Source organism: Haematobia irritans, chromosome 3 (genome assembly GCF_050003625.1).
Source record: "Haematobia irritans isolate KBUSLIRL chromosome 3, ASM5000362v1, whole genome shotgun sequence".
NCBI classification, from domain to species: domain Eukaryota; kingdom Metazoa; phylum Arthropoda; class Insecta; order Diptera; family Muscidae; genus Haematobia; species Haematobia irritans.
In genome coordinates, this window is record NC_134399.1 from 229,268,118 (window position 1) to 229,290,896 (window position 22,779).

At 37.2% G+C, this 22,779-nt stretch overlaps 1 protein-coding gene across 1 annotated transcript in view; it reads right to left on the reverse strand.

Annotated features, from left to right (window-relative positions):
- The window catches only part of CycD (cyclin D), a 121,458-nt gene that overhangs the window by 66,707 nt on the left and 31,972 nt on the right, over positions 1–22,779 (reverse strand). Inside the window, exon 2 of the mRNA XM_075298305.1 lies at positions 1,209–1,430. Within this exon, the coding sequence (XP_075154420.1) occupies positions 1,209–1,430 (222 nt within the window). The remainder of the gene's footprint in view (positions 1–1,208; positions 1,431–22,779) is intronic.

Consider the following 22,779-nt stretch of genomic DNA (forward strand, 5'->3'; position numbering starts at 1 on the left):
TTCAAAATTGCAAGAATGTCTTTAGTGACATACGAAGTTCATGATGGACGCATTTTTGGTAAAATTTACAAATTGAAAGAAATTCTGAACTATTTTGTGGAAGACACGAATTTAGTTCATCTTTATGCTTTATTCGAGTATATTTTGCTCTGTTTTAGTTAATTTAACTAACATACACAAAAAATCATAAGAGTAAATTAAACTTTTTCCAAACATAATAATTCCATGAACTAACATAAAGTTAAATTGGCTTTAGTGAAATAGAGAGTTCACTTTTTTTTGAGTGTATATAAAATTATATTATCCATCAAACGGATACGTTTTTTTATTAAAATATTATTATATAACATTCATTTTTATGTACCCAGCAAAAAAATTTGGAAGTTCTTCCAAAAGAGATGCAAATTCAGTGCAACGGCTGTTGAAATGGAGGACTTCCGTCCTATGGCAAGCCCATGTTAAATTCATCGCTTCTGCGTCAATTTTGCACGACTTCCGGATCCAAAAAGAACATTTTCATTACTTTTTTGGCGACGCTTTTTTTGCTGGGTACCTCCATTAAGTGTCGGTTTACAAAATATTAATTGAACCAAATTTTTTTTGCGGTTTTAATGTTGATTTAAGGGTGTATATATTAATTATAGTAATAATATTTTATTCTTTTTCTCACAATGGAAAATATACAAAATTTTTTAATACCAAAGCTATACTTTTTCAACTTCTGTTGCCTGTCTACTACTACTAGATTCCATTTCAAAAAAAGCCTTTAAATGCTTAAATGAATCCATATTGAAAAACCTAGTAAACATCCTGTAAAACTGGCTTCAATTTTAATGGAATTATTTCTGTTTGCACATTCCAATGCTGACAAAGAAAAAAGAGCTGAAGTGAAGAAATACACCACAAAACAAACAAATGCAACAATGTAACAAAACAGTCCAACAGGCTAAAGGTGTTTGCCCGCCAATACAATCAGGAGATGGTTGAATGCAGATACATAGGAATATCCCAAGAGATAATCGTTAAATATTTGCCAGCCAAACATACCCTTTAAACAGTTTCAAAAGCAAACATTAGGAGGAGTAAGGAATGTTGTTTCAGGCAAATCGAGCATTTAGCATTGATATGCTATAAATTATAGTTTGAAATCGCTTTCTACTATAGAATCCACCTTCAACAAATATTTTGTCTAAACTTTTTGTACTTACTATTAAATCGGCTTTGTGAATACTGTTGTCTGTGTAGAAGACCAACAATTCGGCGGATAAGGCCCTACAACTGGGCTCTCGTAATTTTGAGGCAAGCAGGAGACAGGCGGCAGCTAGAATTTGCAAATGCGTCTTACGCACTGACTTTGTTGACAGAAATCGATCCATGTAGTTAAGGGCCAGCAGAACCACCTCTTCTTGGCATTTCTCCTCGGCGCAAACCTGGAAGAAGAGAACAAAACCACATTGGCTTAGTAAATAAAAAACAATCCAGGGTAATAATCAATTTCTTCAACATAAAATAAAATAAGTACTACCTAGGAATGTAAGCAACGGACCTATGGGAAAGCACAATGGTTATAGCCAATTATGCCATTAAACATTCATCAATAAAACATAATTCGGAAATACTTTTACTTCTTTTAAATTGTGTCCACAAATAAGCACTCAAATTTTACCGTAAATGGTGGTCAAGACAGGAAATTGAATTCACAATGATTGGAAATACATCGGTATGTCATCGTTGTTCCCATCATTGGCAATAGTAATCGCAATTGTGGTTAGTAAGAATTTTTTTTATTATATATTGCTGGGTGTTTACTTCTGGTTTACTGATTGAATTCTATGACCAGGAACATAGGGTTTTGCTGTTTGGTTTTCAGGTATTTGCCAATGCAATATTTGAATGGAGTTTCTTTAAATCTACCCGTCCATAACGATAAAAAAATAACGCCTAAAGGATGAATGTTTCATTTATAAACTAAAATTCTTACATGTAGGAAATTAAAATTATAATAAAATTATATATTCTTCTTAAATTAGAAAGAATATATTAATAATATTAATATAATATTATCTTCAGTAAAAATTGAAATTGTTTTTTGTATTTTTATACCCACCACCATAGAATGGTGACGGGGGTATAATAAATATCGATTCCCGACTATATAAAGTATATATTCTTGATCAGGGAGAAATTCTAAGACGATATAACCTTGTCCGTCTGTCTGGCTGTCTGTCTGTTGTAATCACGCTACAGTCTTCAATAATGAAGCAATCATGCTGAAATTTTGCACAAGCTCGTCTTTTGTCTGCAGGCAGGTCAAGTTCGAAGATGGGCTATATTGGTCCAGGTTTTGATATAGTCCCTATATAAACCGACCTACCAATTTGGGGCCTTGGGTTTATAGAAATCGTAATTGTTATCCAATTTGCTGAAATTTGAAATCTAGAGGTATTTTATGACCATAAAGAGGTGTGCCAAAAATGGTGAGTGTCGGTCCATGTTTTGATATAGCCCCCATATAGACCGATCTCCCGATTTTACTTCTTGGACTTCTAGAATCCGCAGTTTTTATTCAATTTACCAGAAATTGGACATCTAGAGGTATTTTAGAACCATAAAGAGGTGTGCCAAAAATGGTGGGCATCGGTCCATGTTTTGGTATGGTCCCCATATAAACCGACCTCCCGATTTGGGGTCTTGGGCTTATAGAAACCGGAGTTTTTATCCAATTTGCCTGAAATTGGAAATCTAGAGGTATTTTAGGACCATTAATAGGCGTGCCGAAAATGGTGAGTATCGGTCCATGTTTTGGTATAGCCCCCATATAGACCGATTTCCCGATTTTACTTCTTGGGCTTCTAGAATCCGAAGTTTTTATCCAATTTGCCTGAAATTTGAAATCTGGAGGTATTTTTGGACCATAAAGATGTATCGAAAATGGTGAGTATCCGTCCATGTTTTGGTATATTCCCCATATAGACCAATCTCCCGATGTTACTTCTTGGACTTATAGAAACTGTAGTTATTATCCAATTTGCCTGAAAGTGGCAATCCAGAAGTATTTTATGACAATAAAGGGGTGTGTATTGGTTCATGTTTTGGTATATCCCCAATAATGACCGATCTACGGTTTTATTTTTATTTCTTGGGATTATAAAAACCGTAGTTTTTATCCAATTTGTATGAAATTCGAAATCTAGAATTATTTTTGGACCATAAAGAGATACGCCGAAAATGGTGAGTATCGGTCAATGTTTTAGTATAGAACCCATATAGACCGATCTCCCGATTTTACTTTTTGGGTTTGTAGAAACCGTGGTTGTTTAGGAAATAAGTGTGCAAAAATGATTTTATTGTTTGGGATTCTAGAAACCGTAGTTTTTATCTAATTTGCATGAAATTCGAAATCTAGAATTATTTTAGGACCATAAAGAGGTGTGCCGAAAACGGTGAGTATCGGACCATGATTTTGATTTTCATTGCAAAACTCAATTAACAGGTTGGCTGATAAGTCCCCGTACTGACACATAGATGACGTCGCTAGTATGAAATGCATATTATTTTTATATGGTACCAACCTTCAAATGATTCGTGTCAAAATTTGACGTCTGTAAGTCAATTAGTTTGTGAGATAGAGCGTCTTTTGTGAAGCAACTTTTGTTATTGTAAAAAAATGGAAAAAAGAATTTCGAGTTTTGATAAAATACTGTTTTCTGAAGGGAAAAAATACGGTGGAAGCAAAACCTTGGTTTGATAATGAGTTTCCGGCCCCAGGGAAATCAACAACAATTGATTGGTATGCAAAATTCAAGCGTGGTGAAATTAGCACCGAGGACGGTGAACGCAGTGGATGCCCGAAAGAGGTGGTTACCGACGAAAACATCAAAAAAATCCACAAAATGATTTTGAATGACCGTAAAATACAGTTGATCGAGATAGCAGAGGCCTTAAAGATATCAAAGGAACGTGTTGGTCATATCATTCATCAATATTTGGATATGCGGAAGCTCTGTGAAAATGGGTGCCGCGCGAGCTCACATTTGACCAAAAACAACAACGTGTTGATGTTGTTGTTGTTGTAACAGTTTATTGTGATCTCATCCATTTCATGTTATACGCTTGGTACATCAGCTTGTTGGCAGATCAAGGAACTCTGCGACTAAGATGGGGTGTGTCCAGAGTGATCTGGTGGTAAGTCGGGTTGGTTTGGCTGGGCAAGAGAAAAGATGACGCGTGTCGTGTGGCCCTTGGTTGCAAATTGGACAAACGTCAGCTACGCTGCTATCAATCACCGATAAGTAGGAATTGAGGCGGCTGCACTTGCCTGATCTTAATTGGGCCAAAACTACCCTAGTCTGCCGTGGGATGTCTCTTTCCTCCGGTGCTATGGGCGGTAGCTTCTCACCGCTTCAGCTACAGTATCCTCATGAATCCTGTTCAAACCTGCCTGGTACGCTGCTTGATCTAGAGGCTCTCTTTTATAGCGCTGGATCTCGCGCTCTAGATTATGTATATCAACCCTTACGTTCCTGGGTGGTGGTTGTGTATCCATAAGATGGTGGTTTGGATGATTACTGCGATAACAACCCAGGAGATACTGCTTTGACAACATGTAGTTGTGTCTTCGCACAGGGATGATCTTTGTCTCCACATAAAGGTGATCCAGGGGTGTGCTGCGGAGACACCCAGTCGCAGTTCTAAGAGCAGCGTTCTGGCAGGTTTGTATGTTATTCCACTGCGTATCACTGGTCTGCGGTGTCCACACTGGCGCTGCATAGTTTACCACTGACCGGCCAATTGCCTTATAAGTAGTTAGCAAGGTTTCTTTGTCCGCACCCCAAGTACTGCCGGCTAGTGACTTGAGGACCTTGTTTCTACCACGGAGCTTATTACAAATTGCAGTGGCATGGGCAGATGACCTAAAAAGGCTGTCGAATGTGACCCCAAGAATCTTGGGGTAATTTGTGGTCGGAATTATTACTCCATCGACTCTGATATTCAACTGCCTGCGCACTTCTGCCGTCCATGTAGTAAATAGTGTGGCTGAGGATTTGGTGGGGGATATCCTCAAGTTTCTCGCAGTGAAATAACTGGTAAGATTAGCTATGTAGACGTTCAACCGATCGCAAATGTCATCAACATTGGGCCCAGATGCCAAGATTGTACAGTCATCCGCATATGATACAATCTCAACGCCGTCAGGAGGGGGTGGAATCGAGGACATGTAGAGGTTAAACAGTGCCGGAGATATCACCCCACCTTGGGGAACTCCCTGTTTAACTCTACGCGGTCTTGACTTTCTGTCCCTGAATTCCACGTACGACTGGCGTCCACACATATAATTCAGCACCCAACGCTTCGCTCTGTAACGATCTACCATACCATGGCCCTATTTCCCTTGGAGTTGGCTACCTACTGGCCCCAGCTTTGCTCAGTCGTGGGGGCGTTCTTTTCCAACGGATATAGGAGTCGATGCGAATACATAAAGAAAATTTTTAGGTAGCTCTTGACAAAAAAAATAATAATATTAAGATAACTAAAAAAAAGAAAAGATTAGATAGATAAATAGACGGATAGATACATAGAAGGAGAACGACGTTATTCGGATGGGGTGACCCTAGATGTTAATTGGTCACATAATATATATGATTCCCACTCGACCGTTCAGAAAAGCATTTAATACCTACTGACCTCGAGAGTGTCCTTTAGCGAGAGTACTGAACCTTTCGTGAATAAAAAAACTACATTTACGAAAACATTATAATGTATTTCAGAATTCAAAGGACATAAAATGGAATGAGATTAAATAATATAAAAAAAATGATTTTGATAGAACAATAATTGTGTAATATGGAAAATGTAACGAAATGGATATGAATTATTACCGAAAAATTCTATGATATGTTTGGTATTATGATTAACTAAATTAATAATAATTATAAAAATAATATGCAGAAAAAAAGGAAAAATTACGTTATAAAATGTACGTGTTTCATTTGTCCTATCGAGCATAAAAAAAGAATTTATTTAATACGAAAATGTGCTGTGACTTACCATTGCTGTCCCACGTTGTCATCTGGCCAGTTGACGATCGTTCTTGACAAGGTAGTTATATATGGAAATTGATAATTAATCTTTTTAAATGCTCGAATATATATATTCATAAATGTAGATTTGTGTATTAGGATGAAGACTTAAACTATTTCGATGAAATACTTCTTAGACCAGCTCTATTAAACGAATACTTCCGCTGAAGCTAAGCAATATGGTCTTGATTCTTGATTAAATTCAGAAATTTTTTTCCATTAAAAAATGTATGTTCATGTTTGAAAAATTACAATCCATGTAATGTTCTGGTATCCTCATGGATACCAGAACTATTTGACTAGTCCTGGTTCTGTGTTAGGAGATTCTCAATTATCGCCGCAATATATTATCAAAATCTTCACCAATTCAATTGAATGTCCTTGAAGTTTTCTTTGCCACAAACTATAGAACACTACTTGAAAAAAATATGTCCTCATGAGACCCTTATAATGTGCTTGTCTCTACGAGAAAGATTGCGTTCTTAGTGTCCCTGGATTCACACAGAAACTTTCGTCGTAGTCGCCCTCAAAATTCCTAAGATACAAAAATCGTAACACTAATTACCTTACGAAACTGTTTCAATAAAAATTATCTTGCTTACCTCTTCCAATTGTGGAATTTTAAGTCTTTAAAAAAAATTATTTATTTATTTTTTTCTGCGTCTACGACTGAACAGTTTGAAATTGAAATTTAAATGAAAAATTCTATATACCCCAAAAATGAAAATCAAATACACATGAGAATTGTCTCCATGGAAATTTCAAGTGTGCAGCCTACTACAATTTTTAGACATTTACAAATGTTAAAGAGCAAGTGTCTCTACAAACATATCCCCAACTTAAAAAAAAAAAAAAAAAAAAAAAAAAAAAACTTTCACTACTCCCATATATCCTTTAGATGATATGTACTTATTCTTCCTGTTTCTACATCCCTTAGTTCGTAATATGCCTTGCCTTTTTTCTTTATTACTTCGGCACTAATTCCGCTAGGAGCTAACTTTGAGCTCAACTTTCTCAACAAAGAACTTTTCTCAAAATTTCTTCTATATACGTATTGGCCAATCTTTAGGTCTCTCCCACGCGATCGTCGATCATACACTTTCCGATTCTTTTCATACGCTTCCCTGATCTTGGTTTGAATCGAATCACGCAACAGCGAAAATTTGTCTAGTCGAGATATCTCAGAATCATATTCTTCCGATATTCTTAATTTTCGTAAAATCTCGTAATCCTTACCATGAGTTATCATTTTTTGTCCGAAAATAATTTGGTATGGAGAAGTTCCAATACTTTGATGAACACTGTTCCTTAAGGCGCAATTGATACTTGGCAAAAATAAATCCCATTTGGTCTGATCCTCACGTACAAATGTTCGGAGGGCCTCATTTACTGATCGGTTCACCCGTTCACTCGCGTTTGCCTGAGGACTGTACACTGCTGTGAGTTGATGTTCAATTCCATGGTTGTTTAACATTGATTTAAACTCTTTGCTGGTAAATTGTGAACCATTGTCGGTTACAATTATCTCCGGGACACCATACCCCTTAAAAATGTAGTCTACCAGATAATCTATAATATTTTTGGATACAAACTTCTTCAATGGTTCAAGGAACGTGTACTTTGAGAAGTGGTCCAAAATGATTAAAATACCGATGTGGCCTTTCTTAGTACGAGGAAAAGGCCCTATTAAATCTACGTACAATCGCTGAAATGGGCGGTCTGTTTGGACCATTTGGCCCATTGGTGGTCGTAAAATTGCGGAAGGGACCTTTGAAGTTTTGCATAAGTCGCAATTATTTATATACTCCTTAACATCGGACACTAAACGTGGCCAAAAGAAAAATCGTCGTATACGTTCGGTTGTCTTTGCAATACCTCCATGTGATGAGGTTGGCTGATTGTGGGCCGCATATATAACATCTCGTCTTAATTCCATAGGCACCACTATTTTCCAATGATTTTCATCCTCCATATCACCGGAAGAAAACTCTGTACGCTTGTAAATGACTTTGTCAACCACTTTGAAATCGGGAAATTCTGTATCCAAAATTTCCGATCTCCATCTCATATAATCTGGACTGTCAAAATGACCGGAGTTAATGTCTATAGTCGGAAGAACTTCCATATCTAACTCTTCAACAACTGTTTCAAAACTCCGGGATAATGCATCGGGGACTATATTATCTCTTCCCCTTCGATGCTCTATTACAAAATCGAAACCTTGCAGTTTCAGGGCCCACCGCGCCAATCTACCGGACAAATCTGTTTGATGCATTAGCCATTTCAGGCTGGCATGATCCGTGACAACTTTAAAGCTATGTCCTTCAATATAAGGTCGATACTTTTTTACCGCTAATACTACTGCTAAACACTCTAGCTCTGTTGTAGTGTAGTTCCTTTGGGCCTTATTTAGTTTCTGAGACATAAAGGAAATGGGCCGCTCATTACCCTTATCGTCCAATTGGGCCAGAACCGCCCCAACACCTACAGAGCTTGCATCACACTGGAGTATAAAAGCTTTATTGAAATCCGCGTGAACTAAAATAGGAGCCGAACATAGTTTAGACTTCAATAACTCAAACGATTGTTGTGCCTCGGCAGTCCATTTAAAGCATCGCTTCTTTGACAGCATCTCAGTTAATGGGTGTGAATCGGTAGAAAAGTCCTCCATAAATCGGCGATACCATCCTATCATTCCAAGAAACTGACGTAGATTTCTGATTGATTTTGGTACAGGAAACTCAGTTATAGCCTTTACTTTGTCAGGATCCACTCTCAAGATACCATCTCCAACAATGTACCCTAAATATCTGACTCTTTTTATTGCGAAACAACTCTTTCTCACATTTATCGTCAAACCGGCCTTTCGAAATTGAGTTGCCACTTCCTGTAAGTGTTGTAAATGTTCGTCGAAGTTGTTGGAAACGATAAGTAAATCGTCTAGATAGACGAATACGTGATTTTTCATATGGTATGGGATCACCATATCCATTAGTCTGCACATCGTTTGTGGTGCATTGCACAATCCGAAGGGCATCCTGGTGAATTGGTACAATGGCCTATTAGGGATAGTGAAGGCAGTCTTTGGCTTTGATGACTCGGAGAGTTTAATCTGCCAGAATGCATCTTTTAAGTCAACCTTTGAAATACATCGCACTGGCGGCAGTCGAGAAATAATACCATCTATATTGGGGATGGGATATGCGTCCTTGATCGTAACCGAATTTAACTTTCGACTGTCCACGCAAAACCGCACTTTACCTGGCTTAATCAATAGTACTCCAGGGGAGGACCACGGGGAGGCGGGACATTCCTCTATCACACCTAAAGAAATCATGCGATCAATTTCTTCGCATAATATTTTCTCCCTAGCTGGAGATATTGGATAGTATCGCTGTTTGATGGGACGTGCATCACCCGTATCTATTGAATGCTCAACTAAGTTGGTACATCCCAATCCGTCTTTCTCGAAATTCGGAAAAGTATCAACGATTGACTTTAAACGTTTAAGTTGATCATTGGTAAGATCGATTTTCTCGGATTCAATATCCTCTGAACTAATCTCACTGACCTTATTCGTCACAGAGATTTCGATTCCAAATTCATTCCAGAAATCGATACCACATATAATATCCTGTCTTATAGAAGGTATGACCAGGAATTCAAACTCACATAGCCTTTCTTGAAAAATAAACTTCAATATAATAGTACCCGCAATCCTTTGCCTTTCACCATCGGCAGTTTTAACGCTTCCCTTGCAGCTTGCAAAATCTTCATTACCTTGGATTTCCTTGGCAAACTGTCCACCTATAACGCTTTTATTTGCGCCACTATCCATTAATGCAAAATGTAGCTTACCATTTACCGTCAAATGAATGTATGGTCTTGTGTCATTATCCTTGTTAGTTATAGCCGATATTACATACTTTCTGAAAACTTTTAATCTCTTCCAAAAACTCCTCATTCTACACGTACTACGTCTTAATCTGGTATTATAGGATGGAGCTGCTGAGAGTGTATTAGTAGTTTTGTCATCAGCAGCATGTATTTTGTCTGTGTTTATATCTTCGTACGATTCATCGGATGTCCTCTCTTCGGATGAGGGACACCCCGAAAGGAGTTTCCCGAGTTCTGACATTCTGGACAATTGGGCTTAAATGTGTTCTTTTTGCCACAGCCATAGCAGAATGTAGTTCTTTCCTTCATACATTCTTTGTAGCTGTGCCCCTCCTCATCACAATTCCAGCATACCCTAGATCTATTAACTTCACACACCTCAGCCTCAGATCCGTCCTCATATTCTTCTAACTCATTTATGTATGCTTTGTTTCCGGCACTGCGACTCCTATTTGACCATTGAAGATCATTCATGAATTTCTCATGTCTTCGTGCTGCCTTTCTTAGCTCCGATAAATGAGTAATGTCTATATGTAGAAGTTCGTGCCTCAACTCTGGTCTCAAATTCCGCAACATTATCCCGCAAATCTCCTCATCGGATAAAGGTGATGATAGTTTGTCACACAAGACCATCACTGCGTCGCAAAATTCATCAAATGTTTCTTTGGGTCTTTGTCGTCTTCGTCTTATTTCGTCTTTAATATCGTAGTCATTATAAAATTCTTTATACTGCCGTTTTAGGGCACCACATAGCTCAAACCAATTCAGACTGCGATTATTCTTATGGTATCTCCAAAACCATTCCAAAGCATTCCCATCAAACAAAAGGTGAACATATTTACATAACAAGGTGAAATTTCCTCTTAGCGTGTTGTCAGTCATGGTCTCTACTCTGTATATAAATTCCTCAACCGCTATTCCCTCCTTATTTCCTGAAAACAACAGTCTCCAATTACGAATTATATTCAGTATCTTTTCTGAATTGTCCTGCGGGATTGGCTCAATGGAATTCTCACTTCGCGTGGGCAATTGATCTCTTATAGCAACATTTTGGTTAGAATCAGAATTTCTATTTACATTCAGTCCGCCTAAGGCTGTACTTAATTGACTCGAAATAATAGATGTTATTTCATTTCGAAAATCATTTATCGATGATGCCACCATATTGCGAATTTGATCCTCATCTATCGGGCGTGATACTTCACGCTCCCTTGCGTTGTCAACTCTTCGTGTCAGACTGACACTCCGTCTTTCAATTCGTCTCGTCTCTGATCTTGTCCTCCCCAAACGGTTTGAAGATTCATTGTTTGCTAAATTAACCCTAACACGTTCTCCATTGTCTGGACCTGAGTCCCGAACTAAGGAGTTATCCCTACTATGTGTAAGCGGCATTATTTAATTACCACAACAATAAAAAAAAAAAAAAAAAAAAAACAATATTTCTCAAATTTCTGCTCGCCAAATCTAAAAGATAATCTCACAAACAAGTAAAGCAAATATATACGGAATATCACTACTCGGTTCCAGTAACACAATGCTAAAATACCCTCTCTTTCCTCCAAATAACGTCAATAAAGAAACTGTTATACACCAATCTCCATAATGGAGTATAATACCGAAATACTTCCAGAATAAAAATTCTCCACCTGAATAATCTGTATATACCAGCTAGAAAGTATCAACTACTGTGAGAGTTTAAGTCCGAAATAATCCAAACTCAATAATCTCCATCGCATTTAAGTTGACAGAATAGAAGAAGGGAGATATGACCCTGAGATCGTAAGGTATAGTACCAAAATCTTCCAGAACTAAAACTCCATACAACTCTCAGATCTAATCGATAAGTTGCAGCAAAGGTGTAATTATCAATTAAAATAAGTACAAATCCTGTTTTGCAATAAAAGAGAAGGAAATAAAAGTCAAAAGAATAAAAGGTGTAAAGAAATAAAGAAATAATAAGAATAAAAGGTGTAAAGAAATAATTTGAGGCCTCAGCAAGTTTTCCTTTCTTGAAATGTACTAAAAGTTTTAGGCCAAAATTGACCAATTATCTACGCTGAGGGCCCCACGTTGGGCGCCATTTAATTATGTAACGATCTACCATACCATGGCCCTATTTCCCTTGGAGTTGGCTACCTACTGGCCCCAGCTTTGCTCAGTCGTGGGGGCGTTCTTTTCCAACGGATATAGGAGTCGATGCGAATACATAAAGAAAATTTTTAGGTAGCTCTTGACAAAAAAAATAATAATATTAAGATAACTAAAAAAAGAAAAGATTAGATAGATAAATAGACGGATAGATACATAGAAGGAGAACGACGTTATTCGGATGGGGTGACCCTAGATGTTAATTGGTCACATAATATATATGATTCCCACTCGACCGTTCAGAAAAGCATTTAATACCTACTGACCTCGAGAGTGTCCTTTAGCGAGAGTACTGAACCTTTCGTGAATAAAAAAACTACATTTACGAAAACATTATAATGTATTTCAGAATTCAAAGGACATAAAATGGAATGAGATTAAATAATATAAAAAAAATGATTTTGATAGAACAATAATTGTGTAATATGGAAAATGTAACGAAATGGATATGAATTATTACCGAAAAATTCTATGATATGTTTGGTATTATGATTAACTAAATTAATAATAATTATAAAAATAATATGCAGAAAAAAAGGAAAAATTACGTTATAAAATGTACGTGTTTCATTTGTCCTATCGAGCATAAAAAAAGAATTTATTTAATACGAAAATGTGCTGTGACTTACCATTGCTGTCCCACGTTGTCATCTGGCCAGTTGACGATCGTTCTTGACAAGGTAGTTATATATGGAAATTGATAATTAATCTTTTTAAATGCTCGAATATATATATTCATAAATGTAGATTTGTGTATTAGGATGAAGACTTAAACTATTTCGATGAAATACTTCTTAGACCAGCTCTATTAAACGAATACTTCCGCTGAAGCTAAGCAATATGGTCTTGATTCTTGATTAAATTCAGAAATTTTTTTCCATTAAAAAATGTATGTTCATGTTTGAAAAATTACAATCCATGTAATGTTCTGGTATCCTCATGGATACCAGAACTATTTGACTAGTCCTGGTTCTGTGTTAGGAGATTCTCAATTATCGCCGCAATATATTATCAAAATCTTCACCAATTCAATTGAATGTCCTTGAAGTTTTCTTTGCCACAAACTATAGAACACTACTTGAAAAAAATATGTCCTCATGAGACCCTTATAATGTGCTTGTCTCTACGAGAAAGATTGCGTTCTTAGTGTCCCTGGATTCACACAGAAACTTTCGTCGTAGTCGCCCTCAAAATTCCTAAGATACAAAAATCGTAACACTAATTACCTTACGAAACTGTTTCAATAAAAATTATCTTGCTTACCTCTTCCAATTGTGGAATTTTAAGTCTTTAAAAAAAATTATTTATTTATTTTTTTCTGCGTCTACGACTGAACAGTTTGAAATTGAAATTTAAATGAAAAATTCTATATACCCCAAAAATGAAAATCAAATACACATGAGAATTGTCTCCATGGAAATTTCAAGTGTGCAGCCTACTACAATTTTTAGACATTTACAAATGTTAAAGAGCAAGTGTCTCTACAGCTCCTGCCGGTAGGGACGTATTCTCGATGTCCTCAAATAATGTGGCATGGTTGACCGTATCGAATGCTTTCGATAGGTCAAGCGCCACGAGGACCGTCCTGTGACACGGCCTGGGCTGGTTAAGTCCCTTATTAATATGTGTCGAAATGGCATGTAAGGCTGTTGTCGTACTATGTACCTTACGGAATCCATGTTGATGGTGGGCAGCTGGAAAATTCTCCACAAGGCTGGGGAGGAGTAATGCCTCAAGTGTCTTGGCTACTGGCGAAAGAAGGGATATCGGTCTGTACGATTCACCTTTGCTCGAATCTTTGCCCGGTTTCAGTAGTGGAATCACCCTTCCCATTTTCCAGACATCGGGTATAATGTGTGATTCCAAAGACAAATTGAGGAGTCTGGTCAGGTACTCAACTCCCAGTATTCCCAGATGCTTCAGCATTAGCATTGAAATTCCGTCAGGGCCCAGCGCCTTAGATGGTTTCGCGCTGTTGATGACATTGGTAACTTCGGCTGCAGTAAATTGTGGTGTGTCATCGGCTCGGAGACCACGTACACGACGGGTGGCTCTCCTTTTCGCTCTATCACTCTCGGGATGCTCGACAAACTGTCGGTTGAAGTATTTGGCGCACCTCTTCGGATCAGTCACAGTCACGTCGCCAAATGTGACTGAAATCCCATCATCCCTTGTGGAGGGGTTCGAGAGGGCTCTAACTGTTGACCACAATTTACCAGTTCCTGTTCCTAAGTTACATTGCTTCAGGTGCTCTAACCAAGTGTTCCGCTTGTGCTCGTCGACTATCTTACTAATCTCTAGATTTAGTTCTCTGATTCTAGGATCAGCAGGGTTAGCACGACGGCGTTCATCACGCTCGTCTGCGAGTCCCGCCGCTTCGGCTGGGAAGTTGGGCCTCACCTGGGCAATTCGACCAGCGGGTATGAAGCGAGCGGCTGCTGCGTTGATGATGTCCCGGAACTCCCTCTGGGCAACATGAACATGTGAGGGGGACGGGAGCTCACTGAAGCGGCGATCGGTGTATTCTCTGAAGCCTTCCCAGTTGGCTTTCTTTTGATTAATAAACGTCCGGCGTTCAGAGGTTATGAAATCGGAGGGTCGGTTGATGGTGAGAATTATGGGGAGGTGGTCCGAACCCAATGAAATGACGGGTTGCCAGGAGACGTCATTTATCAGACCAGGCGATGCTAACGATAAATCTGGCGAACTGCTGCAGTCACCCATAATTCTCGTGGGGGCCTCTTCGTTCACCGTGCAAAATGTGGAGTCGTCTATCTGCTCTGCCAAAGCTATGCCCCTCTGGTCATTACCCAGGAGAGAATGCCAAAGTTCATGGTGGGCATTAAAATCTCCTAGAACCAATCGGTTATGCCCGCTCAACAACCACTCAATGTTTGGGCTATAACCAGGAGCACAGCTACCAACCGGCGGTATGTACACATTGTATAGCTCTATCTCGGCAGCCCCACACTTAACTGCTACCCCCATACATTCCATGTACGGGTCATTAGTGTCTAGCACAAGCGTGATAGGTCTATACTGCACGGAACGGTGTAATATGAAAGCCAGGCCACCACCTCCATTTCTTGTGCGATCCTTCCGTAGGACATTGTACCCATCACAATGTCGTAGGCTGCAGGTGGGATTCAGCTTTGTTTCCTGGATCGCCGCGACCCTTATCCTTTTCCGATTCATAAAGTCTACGATCTCACTAATCTTACCACGGAGCCCGTTGCAATTAAATTGCAAAAATGATGCACTCTCCGGAACTGGTACAACAATATTCGGTGTAAGATGCTGCGGCGGAGAATATTGTTGTGCGGGAGAAGTCGGTGGGTCACATAATCAGATGACCCACTGCTGCTGTCATTGGCACAGCATCCTGCCACGAAGTCAGTTTGACTATACTCCCGCAGCGATGTTAGGCCGGAGCAATTCCGGAAGTGCACCCATTCCATGCACCGGTTACACCTCACCGAAACCGAGCGATGGTGAATTCGATTTCGGCAGACGGCACAGTACCATGGTCCGGGGTTTTCCTCTATCCCGGCTCGGACCAAAAGCAGGCGGAGAAGGCTCCCCGGGATGCACCTTCTCCAACACGAAAAAATGGACGAGACAACACGTACACTGAGGTGGCAGCCGCTGGCCGATGGCTGGTATCCATCGGGTCAATCCGGTGCGTAGAACCCGCCGCCGTGGGATTGACAACGTGTTGATGATTCTGAGCGGTGTTTGCAGCTGTTAACTCGTAATACACCCGAGTTCTTCCGTCGATATGTGACAATGGATGAAACATGGTTCCATCACTACACTCCGGAGTCCAATCGACAGTCGGCTGAGTGGACAGCGACCGGTGAACCGTCTCCGAAGCGTGGAAAGACTCAAAAGTCCGCTGGCAAAGTAATGGCCTCTGTTTTTTTGGGCTTCGAATTGCTTCCCCACCCACCGTATTCTCCAGATCTGGCGCCCAGCAACTTTTTCTTGTTCTCAAACCTCAAAAGGATGCTCGCAGGGAAAAAATTTTGGCAGCAATGAAGAGGTGAAATCCGAAACTGAGGCCTATTTTGAGGCAAAACCACAGGAGTACTACCAAAATGGTATCAAAAAATTGGAAGGTTGTTATAATCGTTGTATCGCTCTTGAAGGGAAGTATGTTGAATAATAAAAACGAATTTTGACCAAAAAATGTGTTTTTCTTTGTTAGACCGGGGACTTATCAGCCAACCTGTTAATTTTTTTTAAATAAAAACAGATTACTACTTTCCATTAATTTCTTAATTGACTTACGGACATTTTCAGATATCTTCGTTAGGCGTTAACTGCCAGTTAATAGAAAGAAAAATGGAACTATTTTTTCTCCGGTTACAATTTTCAGCAGTTAATTTCCTAACTGCCATATGGAATATATACGCAAGATGACAGATATGTACATAGCACGTTTTAAAAGTTCGTTAGCTAACGGAGATTCATGAAAATGGGGGTTAGTGTTTTTAGTTTGATTAAAAATTGATTGCTTGAAATAAATGTTTAATAAAAAATTAACAAAAAAAATTCCAAAGGTTTGATTAAAAAGTTAATTGTATCAATCAATATTTAAAATAAAAAATGTTTAAATTTTCAATCATTGATTTAATTATCCTAAAGTTTCTATCTTGATTAAAAAGTTAATTATGTCAATTTATTAATTAAAAAAAAATCAACTTCAATCACCTTTTTAATTGGAAATATTTTATTGATATTTTTTCTGTGTAGAAATTAAATACACCATAGAAAAAAATTCACGAAATTTTTCCAATTAAGTTTTTAAAATTATTCAATTAAAAATTTAATTGATTCAACAAATTTTTTAATTGAAACACAAATCAATCACAAAAATTGGTAGTATCGATTCATTTTTTAATTGGATCAATTAAATTTTTAATTGACTTTTATTTAATTTATTAAGTTCTGGATTGAAGTCATTTCAATTAAAAATTAATTGGATCAATTAATTTTGTGATTGAAGACAAAAAATATTTTTTTGTGTGCACTCAGAAGTGGACATTCACAGTCGCCTAAAATATGTTAATTAGGAAATGTCTTACGACAATTGTCCACTTTTGAGATGTATCCGGTTTTCGAAGTGTTTAAGATTGAAAGGTTTCACTGTATTATATTATTTTTGAGGCTGTTGACATCAGACTAGCATTAAAATTGGAATGCTTCATATTTTCCATTTTCTGTCCTTTTTGGGTATATACCGATCTTTCAATTTACATCTTGAAGGATAGTTTCCATTTCAATTTTGGTATTTTATGTATTTTTCTGATAATATATACATATATAAAGTATTAGCCATTGGAGAAATAATAGCAAACTTTCTGGAGTAGTGTAGGTAAAATCATAATAAATACCACAAACAAAAAACAAAACTCAAAGCATTGTAAATCGATTCTAAAAAATGGTTAATTAAACTAAGCATACGATTTCGCAATACCTCTATTAACATCAATTTACCTGCTTTGAACTACTCCTTAGAGGAGTTGCATGACTAGACACAATTAATACATTTTCCTACTCGTACCAATGTGACGCAATTTTTCACATTTTCCTCGTTTCTTCTGCAAAATCATCAGGGTAATCAGCCACCAAAAACTCTTGTACTTTGCCCCTCGTAATTGATGATATGGCAAATGACGATCATGCCCTGAATATGGAGTTACATGAGTACGAAAACAGCTCTAATTGCATATGCTGTTTTCATACTCATGTAATTCCATACTCTTCTTTGATTAGCCCTTCAAAATGAAATGTAAAGTTAAATTAAAAAAAAAAACACCAAAGCAAGAAGCTTTAATAAAACATTACATTTCCGGTGGGAGGTTAAGGCTCAAAAGCAACCAATACCTACAAGTTCACTTATCAAGTAGTGCTAATGTGGGGGGCAAAATCGAACAAACAGTTGTAAAACTTCACTTGGCTTAAGGCATAGTCTGTTGTGCTACTTCTTGTTTTAACGGGTGAGGGGTTCGGTTCCGAAATGCCAAAAAAAACGGAACTAAGATTTAACTCGGTTTAAACTAATTGCTGCACTCCCTGACTGGGGCAGGCACTCAAAAGCCATTCCATCAGTCAGCCAGACGCTAATAACAACAACAACAACACCAGCCAAAGATCAATGAAGTGGAGACATCAACATACAAAACTCGCGTAATTGGGGGTACTTCCTCAAAGCCGCCACATAGGCCCAGTCACCCAGTCATTGAAGACAGACCCTAAGACCACCACATCAACAAACAAAAAAAGTTAATCGCTTCTGCACCATTTCCAAACAAAATCCATATAGCGTTTATTCACCGGTAATGGGAGACTAGCTTTACGATCGGACACGAGCAATGATTGGATTGACATAATAGGTTCATATTTTCAAACAAAAACATCTAAATGACATTTTACGTTTTTTTGTTTTTGTCAAATACAAAAGACCGACTTACAGCTGTGATTGGATGACGACTACCACAACACACGACTAAAACAAACAACAAAAAATGTAAATCAAAACACAGTTAGGAAAAGCAGACACAAACAATTACTAAAAATAATATAAAAAAATTAAGAAATTAGTTGACTTAGGTAATTAAAAGATCAAATCAATCAAAACAATTCGCATTTTTTGTAGTAATTAATTTTTATGCGATTTACTCATTATACAATTAAATACAATATTTAGGAATTATTACAAAATTTTATATGAACATTCGTACTCTCGGACGAACTCATTTTAAAGACTCATGAGAATACAAGAGAAGAGAATTTTTGATTACGATCGGAATGAATTGTCGTTACTGACGACCGTCCACGTGGCTCATAAAAATTATCCTGAATCACTGAACTCATCATCAACATTTTACTCACGCACATTCCCGAATCGATTCTGATCGTGACTTATGCATATGATGATGGCGAAGCGTTAAGTCCACAAACATATATAGAGAAATGAAAGCAAGGCCAAGCAGCCAAAGCTCACTTCTAGCAGTAATATCTAATTTATGGGCTCCTCTGTCCGATGGGAGAATTGGGTTGCAACAGCATCAATCCTAAACCGCGCACTATACTAAAAAATATACACGTAAGGCCCAAGATTGTTAGTCCTTAAAATTCGAATACGTTTTTTGCTTAGCATAGAAGACTCATTTTTCTTATATAACGTTTTTTTTTTCCTTATCCAAACGACGATCGACTTTTCAATATAGTCCTTTGCCCCTATAAAATTTGTTTCCTAGAATCAAAATCAATTCTCCGCTTCTTTTTGGCAAAAGACAAATTTTTTGGAACCGGGCATACTTTTTGTCAGTGTAGGTATGCTAGTGTTTCAAAACGTCAGATCACTCCTGATATCTGCTATAAGGGGTCGCTGCCTGATACACGATTTTGGTCGTACAAGCATTGAAGATGAACCACGTAGTGGACGTCCAAAAACAGCAACAACAGAAATTGTAGCCAAAGTGCATGATATGGTATTAAATGATCGACGAATAAAAGTTCGTGAAATTGCTAATATCATGGGCATCTCAAACGATCGAGTCCATATAATTTTGCATGAAGAACTACAGATGAAAAAACTTTCTGCAAGATGGGTGCCGCATTTGTTAACACTGAAAAAAATATTGTCGTGAGGTCAAAGATTTCATGTCTTTAAAATACGAATACAAATTTTGCTTGGCATAGAAGACGCATTTCTCTAAAATAAAGTTATTTTCCTTGTCCAAAAGTTGGTAAACTTTTCAATGAAGTGGTATTGTCCTTATAATTAAGTGATTTGACTTAAAAATGGGTATCTTAACATGAAAGAAAAAAATTATAGGCTAAGGTCAACTTGACTTTAATAATTCAAAAAAATTCTTTAAATTTAATGAAATTGTCTTTAAATTTGTTGTCTTTTTGCATCTTGACTACAAAGCAAAAAATCGTTCAAATATAGGACATGTTTTTCAAAACTTAATTAAAGAAGTTTTTTACTTCAAACATACCATAATTTCTACTGGAAGTCGAGTCTAAATTTGGAAAATAAAGTTGCTATTAACTCGTTTAAAGGACTTTGATAGCATATGAAGAAAAAAAGCTGAGAAAGCGAAAAATTAAAATTTGCTAATTGTGTCTTAAAAGCGTCCTTACTTGTATTCTCCGCTTCTTTGGCTCGGAATCAATACCAAAGTTTTTAAAATAAAGACAAAATCTTTGGAACCGAGTATGCTTTTTTTCAGTGAACAGTCGATCAAAAACGCATAAGAATGAACATTTCTCAAGCTTGTTTGGATCGTTTTAAGCGAAATAAAATAGATTTTTTAAGCGAAATAAAATAGATTTTAACTGTTGATGAGACATGAATCCACCACTATACTCCAGAGACAAAAGAACAATCCAAACAATGGACTGAAGCTGGAGGAAGTGCCCCAAAGAAGGCAGAAACAATTCAATCGGCTGGTAAGTTTATGGCCAGGGCTGTGGCGTGGAGTCAATTTTGCTCGACTCTGACTCCGACTCCAGCATTTCTTATTAGCCTCGACACCGACTCCGGAGTCGACTCCAGGTGGTGCACCTAAATCTCAGTTTAACAGTATTCCAATTGTAATTTTAAGGTGTAGTGTTCCAAAAATAGACCGATATAAGTATTCTATTTTACCATGTGTGTTTATATGTCCAAAAGAACTCTAATTTTAATTTTTGATCTCAGCATTTTAGGGATGTGAAGAACTCTATATTTTAATTTCAAGCCAATAAATTAAAATACGACACAAGACTATATAGATACCACACAAAAATATGGGTAGATAACAACAATCTCCAGAATATGAATTTATAAAAACACAAAATTTCAAAAAATAATTAGGCTTCCAGAAGTTTAAGAAGTAAAATCCTGGTATTGGTCTATATAGGCATTTTATAAAAAAAATAAATCTATATAAAAATGAAAAAAAACACAAAAATAAAAATGCTGGGCTAATCAGATAGAAAGTTTAAATGTTAAAAAATGTTATGTGTCGGATATATAAAACAAACATTAACTGCCATAAATTAGGACGGGCGGAATTTTAAATAACCACTACCATACAACAGATGACAGGAATAGCTGGACAGTTACGAATATTGTTTCTATAGAAGTAAAATTGTGAAACATCGATTTATAAATGGTCTATCAGTTATAGGCCATTATTTTATTGTAAAGATTTCGAGTGGCTTTGATGAAACAAACTTTCTCCCAAAAGACCGCCTCAGATGGTATGTTGGCAGAGGTTTAATTTAAAATTACAGTTTCTAAGGACATTGGGTGTATATGGAGATTTCTCAAGTCATTATCTCCATATACAAAATTTGGGCCACCGGAAATTTCCCCATTTATTTATGGATATCAAATAACCCAAAATTTCTGATAAATCTTATGAAGATTTTGGACTGGGAAAAATTTCTTAAAACAAAACGGAGACGGGTTTATATTTAGGTGCTGTATCACAAAAATGTCCGGTTTGACCCATCTTCGAACTCGACATGCCCGCCAAAAATTCAGAACGTTAGGTTCTACTACTATATTGAATTAAAATTTTACTTTTATCAAGAGCATATATAGGGTTAAAAATCGATAGTTTAATATGTTATGTTAAAAATGGTCTATACAATTGACCAATTCAGCCCATATTCTAGTAAAACCTACTTTTTATATCACCGTGAAATTTCACCCACATAAATACACTTTGAATGGCCTGAAATCCAGTACTTCGTTTTTCGTTGTTCGATTAGAAACCCCAATCGGGTCTAATTTGTCGAAATATTTCTTTAGTTACAAAGATATGAAGTGTTTTTCAAATTTTGTTTCGCCGGAGTCGGAGTCGAGCAAAATTTATACGACTCCGGCTCCAGCAAAATCTTCAGACTCCGACTCCACAGCCCTGGTTATGGCAACGGGGTTTTTGGGACTTCAAGGTATTTAATTGATTGACTATCTGCAAAAAGGTAAAATAATAAATTCAGAGTACTATTGCAACCTTTTGGATCAATTAAATGTACAAATTCGAGAAAAACGTCCTGGCTTACAACACAAAAAAAAATTATTTTTCAAAAAGACAACGCACCAGCGCACAAGAGTGTTTTAACAATGGCTAAAATCAACGAATTAAAGTACGAGTTGCTTGACTTTTTCTCCTGATTTATCTCCCAGTGACTTTTCCTTGCTGGCAAGCGTTTTACCTCAAATGAAGATGCAATTACAGTTGTAAACCACTATTTTGAAGACCTTGAGGAAAACTATTTTAATCAAGGGATAGAATTGCTAGAAAAGCGTTGGACTAAGTGTATTGAAGTTTCAGGATATTATATTGAAAAATAAAAATATTTTTGAAAAACGAACTATTCTCTTTCATTGATAGGCTAAGAAGTTTCCGAACCGCCCTCATAGTCTAAGTGAGCCTGAAATAAATCGGACTACCACTTTAACCTAACCTAACTGTATAAAGAAGTCTTCTATCTATCTAAAAGCTTTAGTGGCCTTGGAAATGGTGTACATAACTAGAAACCACATCGGTTTTACGCAGGCACTGGGCACCAAAGAACTACTTGAAGAATCAAGGAGAGTAGGAGTATGGTTTATCGCTTAGACATCAGCATCTAATAACACAGT